This window comes from Temnothorax nylanderi, unplaced genomic scaffold (genome assembly GCF_030848795.1).
Source record: "Temnothorax nylanderi isolate EJ_2023f unplaced genomic scaffold, tnyl_v1.0 TNYL_tig1309_pilon, whole genome shotgun sequence".
Lineage (NCBI taxonomy): Eukaryota > Metazoa > Arthropoda > Insecta > Hymenoptera > Formicidae > Temnothorax > Temnothorax nylanderi.
In genome coordinates, this window is record NW_027250371.1 from 15,247 (window position 1) to 23,785 (window position 8,539).

Below are 8,539 nucleotides of genomic sequence, written 5' to 3' on the forward strand. Positions count from 1 at the left end.
CGATATTTTTCTTGGAAACATTCACAAAATTCCTTAAAAATAGCCGAACGTTTCGGACTGCTGTTAATGTAATTAGCAACTTTTTAATGAAATCATCGCAAAATGAGGGTAATTTATCACATGCAGCACGCGCTGCTAATGCAGCGGAATGGCAAGGGCATGAAAAGTAAATAAACGTGGACATACTTCTTCTAATTTTCTTTTGAATGATAAATGTTTCCCTATCATGACGGACGCATTGTCGGATGACAAGGCAACAATATTTGAAAATGGTATCTGTAATTTGCACATTTCAAATTTAAATGCCTGAAACAACTTTTCTGCACTGGAATCTTTGGCATCAATATCAATTAATTTAACTAATTGAGATTGAATATCTAACGTCTCCGGGTCAACATAGCGAACAAGAAAAGTCATCCATTTAGTATTGCAAATATCGGATGTTTCGTCAATAAAGACTGTAAATTTTGTTTTTGAATTTTGTTAACGACACGTTCCGTTTCGACTGGACACAAAACGTTTGTAATAATATTTTTACATTTTGTTCGGCCCATGCTCATGCTTTTCAACGCAATAACATCTTCTGAATCATCTATATTAACTTGAAAAAAGTTAAGAAGAACTCTAGCATTTTTATGAGGAATATTGTTCTCAGCAATTAATGCGGAAAATTTAATCTCCAATCTTTTTTTACGCTCATCAAATGACAAACGCGGTTTATTACTTTGCGTATTTGAATTTTCATTTGATTCGTTTTCTGTATTACAATTTTTTTGTGAATTTTCTATATGAGTTGTAGATTTTGCATGACGATGGATTTGCGATAAACCACCAACACTAGATTTATCGCAAGTTAAGCAAAAGAATGAACTTGGATCATTTGGCACTTCACGTAACCAACATTGAAATTGCTCTATATCTAACCATTGTCGTTGAAATATTGATTTACGAACTTTTTTCTCTGGCAAATGATCATCGTCATTACTATTTAACAATGATTTTTCTTTTTCTTTGTGATATGCAGAATCCACATGTTTAGAAATATGTGTTGAATTGCATGAAAAATTTTTATCGCATATATTACAGTAATAAAGACTATTATTAGATGATACTTTGCGTATCCAAGATTTATATCGATCATCATTAAGCCAAGCTTCGACAAAGCTTCGCTTAGATCTTTTCGTTAATTTATCACACATTTCCATTTATTATAAGATAATGACAGAAAACGAAAAATATAAATGTTAAAATATAAATAGGAATTAAAAATGTTGTGAGTGTAAATTTGAGTGTGTGAATGTGACTGAATACGAGTGGAGCGTATGTGTATGTGTACGTGTGTGTGTGCGTGCGTGTGTTACCTTTAAAACTCGTGAATATGAGTTGCGTTCGTTAAAATGTACACTCAACGAAGCGGTCAACGACACGACATTTTTTAACAAACAGGCAGACACGCATAAACTAGAATCACTAGAAGCCAAATGAAAAACGCTTGTTGACATTGCTGACTCGCGGAACTAGCGGACGAAAAACAAAAGATATGGCGAAAGAGGACAGCGTGCACGCTACGATGCAGGATCAGCAGGATACGACGGGTTAGTCAGAAACAATTCATTATAATTTATTTAGAATCTGTATCGATATATTTATAATGTATATCAATGTTATTAATGTATTGGTAATAGAGCAAGTATATATATATATATCGTTTAGTAAGACTGATATTATACATGAAAATGATAGTGATATGATACTGATATGTATTTTACTTATGTATTTTACAGGTAAAAAAAAGCCGGAAATGAAGGCCAGTGAGAAATTGGACCAGTTGTTGCAGTTGCATGAGCAACAGCAAATGCAATTGCAACAGCTGGCCCAGCAAGTGCAAACACTGGCAGGAAACCAGGGCCAGCAGGGCCAGCAGGGCCAGCAGGGCCAGCAGAGCCAGCAGGGCCAGCAGGGCCAGCAGGGCCAGCAGGGCCAGCAGGGCCAGCAGGAAAGGGAGGGACAACACCTTCCGCAGCAGCAGCAACAACAGCAGCAAGGTATATTATATATACATAGGTACATACATACATACATACATACATGTATACATACGTGCAATGTAATATTACATACCAATATTACATATATATGTATGTATAAAGAAATATATATGTGTGTGCATGTGTGTATAATATACACACATGCACCAGACTAAAGCGCCAGACTCGTAATCCCGAGGACCCGGGTTTGAGTCTACCTGACCACAGGAATTGTTATATTCCAAACTGCACCCCCCGCACGAGTGGGGCTCGTGCGGAGAAACTGGGCTATCTTTCGGAGGAGAAATGGAGAAATTAAATTTGAATGTACCTCTTTGTATTTAGAAGTAAAAGAAATTTCATATAAAGGTCTAGTGGTCTTTTTATTTATCATCTCTTCTACATCCGCGATCAGCTTTGTGTTCTTGATAAAGTTCTAACGACTGCTTTAATCAAAAAATCAAATTTTCGAAAATTTGATTTTTTGATTAAAGCAGTCGTTAGAACTGTATCAAAAATGTCAAGAGCGAGCATTGGCACTGGAGAACGAGAACGAGCATCTGAACAAGACCAACACAAGTACATTCAAATTTAATTTAATTTAATTTAATTTAATTTAATTTCTCCATTTCTCCTCCGAAAGATAGCCCAGTTTCTCCGCACGAGCCCCACTCGTGCGGGGGGTGCAGTTTGGAATATAACAATTCCTGTGGTCAGGTGGACTCGAACCCGGGTCCTCGGGATTACGAGTCTGGCGCTTTACCACAAGACCACACTGCCACCCTCTTGTACCTCACATACATTATATATATGTTGCTTTTCCGCCATTTGTCATTTATTTGTACATTTTAATTTCAGATCTTTTCCGAGGACGAGGCCGTGTCAGTGGAGGTGGGCGGTCGCGTGCCCGCTGGTACAGGCAGCGGGGGGGCCTCACCAAGTTCCCCTGGAGAGGCCCAAGAAATGGTGGCAGAGGTGGGCGTGGAAGAGGTGGAAGTGGAGGAAGGGGGGGAACAAATATTAAAAATTATTATTTTAATTAAAATGTAATTAATATAAAATATATTCAGTTCAGCCATTCAGCCTAAAACCGGGACTTGGTTTACAATTACTTCTTATCATTCACTCCTTTATTCATTCTTTTTTCCTTTTTCACATTCTCTCTCATTTTTCCTATTTCTTTCATACATTTTACATTCGTTAACTTTCCTTCCTCTCCTAAAAAATCCCTCACTCTAATTCTATTCTCTCTATCTACGCATGTGTCAGTATATGCTCAATTGTTCCTTCTTCTTCTTCACACATCTGACAGTTTCTCCTTTCCACCGCCGTCCAGAATCTGTTTCTTTCCTCTTTATTTCCACACCTCCATCTCGCAATCAACTTTTGGCCCCCTTTGTGTCCTTTTTCTCTCAAATACTTCGGTCTCTCCTGTGCCATTTTGTCCTTATATCTACTGTTGTATCTCGTGCTTCTTATCTTACTATTCATCCACTGTCCTAGTCTCTCTCTCTTTCTCTCTCTCTGCCCTATTATTCTCTCTCCTCCCTCACCATGTCTTTTGTCCCTCCTTCTCTTTTTCCTTCACACATTCTATTACCAATATTCTCTCTCCTCCCTCACCATGTCTTTTTGTCCCTCCTTCTCTTTTTCCTTCACACATTCTATTACCAATTATCTCTCTCCCTCCCTCATAGCCTTTTCCTCAAATCTCACTGCTCTATTTCCCGCAATTGAACTTAGCTTTACTATCCCCGTTTCCCTATAAACTAAATAGTCCGGTGTACAGGAGTCGAGGTTTAGGGTCCACTTTATATACTTCTTTTGTATTCTTTCACATTCTTCTCTCTCTCTCCATCTCCAAATCTGTGCCCCATAGCCTTTGTCTGTATATACAAAATTTTACTTCCAAGTATGTTATACATTTTTTAGGAACATTAAAAATTTTTTGATACAGCATTTTAAAAAAAAAAAAGATTTCAAAATTTTAAATATATTTATTTTTGGATGAGATTTAGGATGTGAGAAATACCTTAACAAATTAATGATGCACGGGCATATCGTTTTTTTAACCGTTCGAGAAAACTGTTTAACATTTTATATGATTGTGGACCATTCGTAGGCTGGACTGCTACAAAAGACAGTATTTTAAAGCTACATGCTGCGGATGATATCATCTCTCGTTTGCAGATTGAAAATGTTCAATGTTATATTATGAAATCTTGCACGCTTATAAAAACATACAAGAAATCTGCCAAAGAAATAGTGCTAAGAATTTATGTGCAATAAAACACACACATACACAAGGAAATGTAAAAAATTGATTTTTTATTATTACAATGATTTCAATATTGAAATTATTTTGTACTATTTGTTACCTAATGGTTGTATATGATTACTAACAAAATATTAATAACAAATAATAAATTAACAATTCCTTGCATTTCCTTCCTGACGGAAAATTAAGACCACCACCTTCTCGCGGTTTCCGTTGAGCAACAGTATGCACGTTGTATATAAATCCAAATTAAATTAAATAAGTAAAAATACAAGCTACAAGCTATAATTTTTTATTCAGAATTAATATTAATTTTATTATTTACATTTAGATAATATTATCATGTTAAAGTTAATGTTGGTTTGTTATGTAAGAAATTAAAAAAAAACAGCGTGCATATTGGCCAAGAGTGGATTTTTATACATTGTTACATTTGCAAAGTTCAACTTTAATCAAAAAAAAATATTTCAAGGTCTGCAAATTAAAAAAAAAACGGAGAATTCTTTTAACTTTTTATGTTTATAAAGATTTATGTCATTGCATTTGGTAATTTTTATATTTTTAGACATTTTATTTACATATTATTCACAATTGAAATTGATTATACATATATCAGTGAATAACGACAGAATGATTGACATATATCTCGATATTTTATAAGAAAAGATTAAGTTTACAATAAATAACGTCGCCCATCGATTTGCCAACTCGAGATTCGGAGAATCGCGAGATCTGAAATATGTGCCGGCATAGCCGGCACTGGCATAGCGACGTCATAGCACAAGAGAGAAGGAGACAACGATCGTGTTCTGTCCTTCTTTGCGCCGAGCGTACACGGACAGAGGAGCGTGGCATTAGTGTGCGTGGCTATCCCTTGCGCAGCCTTGCCGGCGCATCCCCTCCACACGCTGTAGCATGCTGGTCGGTCTGCACAGCGGCATCACTGGTGGTGTGCTCCGCGCCGAAAGAGCACGCCCGCCTATGACTAAATACTCCTGAAGCGGAGAAGCAGCACAATATATCCGGTATTATACGCTTGTGTACACATCGGTGCGGCGCGCGGCGTATAGCTGCGGCGGCACACGGCGCCGTATGCGACCGCAGTGCGTACATTAATTTGCATATTAATTTGCAAAGGTAAGCCGACCTCGGTGACATCTGGATTAGAGAAAATATCGGCGGCGATATACCTACTACCTACTAGGCGGGCTCCCACCCGCGCTACCTTAGGAATTATTTTACGACGGAATTCACCTTTGTTTCACATTGCGCTTCGAAATGAAATTCCGCGATGCGCTTTGTTACGCGCCGGGGCGGGACGGAACGAATTCGCAAAATTGCATATGCATATTATTTCTAATTAATGTTTCGTAACACCGCGCGGCGGAGACGCTCGGCTCTCCGTAATCGCGCTGTATTATCCCGCGGTACTGTCCCGATATCGCCGCGCGCTCGCGAGACAATGCGCGAAACGTTTGTTCAACTTTTTAATTGTGATATGAAAATTTCATAAGTGCAGTTAATGTAAACGTATACGTAGAGAATACGCGACGCCCTTGCCGTTGTAAACTTTCACAGGCACGCATACGGGAGCGAGTGTGCATGCGTACGTGCCTCAGCGACGCGTGAACTAATTTGCATATTAATTCATGTAGATAATCTGTTTTAATGACATCTGGATTAGGGAAAATGTACGCTTAATATATCACCCTCTGGCATCTCGAGTGGCTGGGGCGCATTTCTCGTGTACTAATATATTTCGATTATCTGACGTACGCGTCGATAATTCTATAGGGTATCGACAACGCGCGAGGGCTGACGACGCGATATCAACGCGAGATCAGGCGCGAACAGGTTCTCGAAAAGAAACCAAGCTTTAGAGAAGAATTATTTAACTTGAATCAGGTGTAATAATTTCATGTGAATAATTACTCTCTAAAAATCGAAGAGTGAAATGCAAGTGTAATGAAATGTAAACATTGAACCTGTGCACTTCGATTCGTTACTCTAAGAAAGAGTAAAATTGCGCTCTATAAATTGGAGTAAAATCGCACTCCATTTGAGTGAAAGGGCACTCTTTTCGAGTGCAGTAGATCAGTGTCCACATAGGAATAAATTATCACTCTACAATTTTTTGAATGGAAAATTTCAGTCTACTAGAGCCATTTATCGGTCGATCTTTAGTCAATCATGATTCACTATAGCTTTATAGAGTAAGATTGTATCCGATAGAGTAATCTCTCTAAAAATTTGAGTGAAAACATAGAGTGACAATCCTCTCTTTTGGAGTGACTAACATCGCAACTCTAACATATTAGTGGCGAAACCACTCTATGAGATTTAGAGAGTAAACTTGATTTCGAATACGGAAGTCTTTAATCATCATTTTGTCGATGCTGGAGCTTCGAGTTCAATTCGTTTTTTTTTTTTCCTAAAAATTTATTCTCCCGCAAAAATATTGTCCGTTGACTGGAGAAGGAGGCGAACGGAAAAAATATAGTGGCAATACGGCAAATACATTTTTTTCTTCCGCTCACTTGCAGATCTATCTCCATTATCGGATCGAGTCTTTCGGAACGGAGACTGCTCTCGATATTCCGCAAGACAGATTTTTCATTAAGATTTATGTACCGCCGAGAATACGACCGGTAATTTTTCAATTCCGTTCGCAGCAAAACCGTAATGAAATATTACGCGCGGGATTTATAATGCGCCCCGAAATGCTTCTGCAGCCCGGGAATGAAAAGGCGGCCCTTCATTTTTATATACATATATATGTGTATATAATCCACCATACATCAATCTGTTAATTATGCATAAATCAATATTTGCATCAATAACGCGAGTGTCTAACAGCGTTAATAACATTTTTACTTCGAGGCTGCCTTGCAAGCAAAAATTCGCGCGGTGGAATTTTTCTCGAGAAATAAATTTTCTGGTAAAGCGTGCATAAATATTTGTTATTCCGGCATACTTAATGAGCAATGTGAAAAAAATGTTCATCCCCCCCCCCCGCTATATGCAAATTCGTCATGATATAAAGCCTGCGCTTGGAAATATGCTAATTCGCCGACGTCGTTTTGTGAGCTCTCGATATTCAGTGCTGTCGGTCCTCCTTCACGCCTGTCGACTATTTCTTGCTTAAGCCGAGATTGCCCGAGTCAGATTAACTTTATTCAGAAGTGTAGTGTACATACATTTTTTTAGCATCTTCTCTTAGATCCAAATATTTCTTCAGGCTTTAAATATATTTCCTTTTAGGAACGTACAAAATACAACTTTATTGTGTAATTTTATTGTGTAAATGTAATTATCTATTTATTTCGAGAGAAAATTTATTAGAATATTTATATATAATGCATCTTACGACCGATATTTGAAATCCTATTTTGTTGATAAGTATCAGTGATTACAAAACGTATTGTTAAAGTTATAGAAATTTATTTATTGTTAATTTGTAGATTAATTAAATTATAAAATAATGGGGTTTAACGGGTTTTAATTACCAATTTGCCGAAGCTCTTGTCAGTGGCATCTTTTGAATTTATCATTGGATATTAGAGAGAAACAAAAAGCTTAAAAGCAGTGAACAATATAATACGGAACTAATTTTTATTATTTAGGCATACCGCGTTAGTTACGATATAAAATGTATTATACAAAAGACGGCGAGCGAAGGATATAAATTTATAATTATCTCAAATATTATTGAGCAAGCAAGAATATGCCTTCGGCGACGAAAGTAACTTTTCATTACCGAATTTTTCGATAACATAATAAGAGAGTGCTCGGCACGTTCAATAGTTTTGCATCACTGTTGTAATTTAACCGCGAAACGAATTTCGCCGCAATATGTGTGTCGTTCAATAAGTGACAAATTGCAAAGTACGCGAAACATAATTTATTTAAACGATCCGCATCGAAACATTTTATTAAAGAATTCTTCTCGCTGGGAAATAACTCGCGTAACGACCCATTCACGGGCGGACTGCCTTAAATAATTCAGATTTTTCTAAAATGTCGAGACGTTTTAGAGACGTAAACGCGCCTTGAATCGAGCGAGGTAGCTCCTTTGAAATTTTCGATGGAGAAGTCTTCGCGTGATTCTACTTATCGGAAACAACAATGCAAATATCGTCCGATGCTTCTCGAATTCCGTTAGGAATGGGCGGAGGGAGGCGACCTGGGACTTGAATACCGTATTACTATCTCAGGCAGCGACGAAGGTTTTTCG

General features: G+C 37.6%; 1 protein-coding gene across 1 annotated transcript; it reads left to right on the top strand.

Annotated features, from left to right (window-relative positions):
- Positions 1 to 483: 483 nt before the first annotated feature.
- Positions 484 to 3,077, top strand: LOC139787166 (uncharacterized). Its single transcript, XM_071726261.1, has 3 exons — positions 484 to 1,595; positions 1,785 to 2,045; positions 2,886 to 3,077. Exons 1-3 carry the CDS (start codon positions 1,541 to 1,543, stop codon positions 3,068 to 3,070), a joined length of 501 nt encoding a protein of 166 aa, XP_071582362.1. The 5' UTR covers positions 484 to 1,540; the 3' UTR covers positions 3,071 to 3,077.
- Positions 3,078 to 8,539: the final 5,462 nt, after the last annotated feature.

What these genes read in the sequence shown, in the direction of transcription:
- LOC139787166 (XM_071726261.1), top strand. Translation starts at nt 1,541, where the DNA reads ATGGCGAAAGAGGACAGCGTGCACGCTACGATGCAGGATCAGCAGGAT. An exon ending in GGATCAGCAGGATACGACGG is followed by an intron (nt 1,596 to 1,784) that starts GTTAGTCAGAAA and finishes TGTATTTTACAG; the next exon opens with GTAAAAAAAAGCCGGAAATG. An exon ending in GCAGCAACAACAGCAGCAAG is followed by an intron (nt 2,046 to 2,885) that starts GTATATTATATA and finishes TTTTAATTTCAG; the next exon opens with ATCTTTTCCGAGGACGAGGC.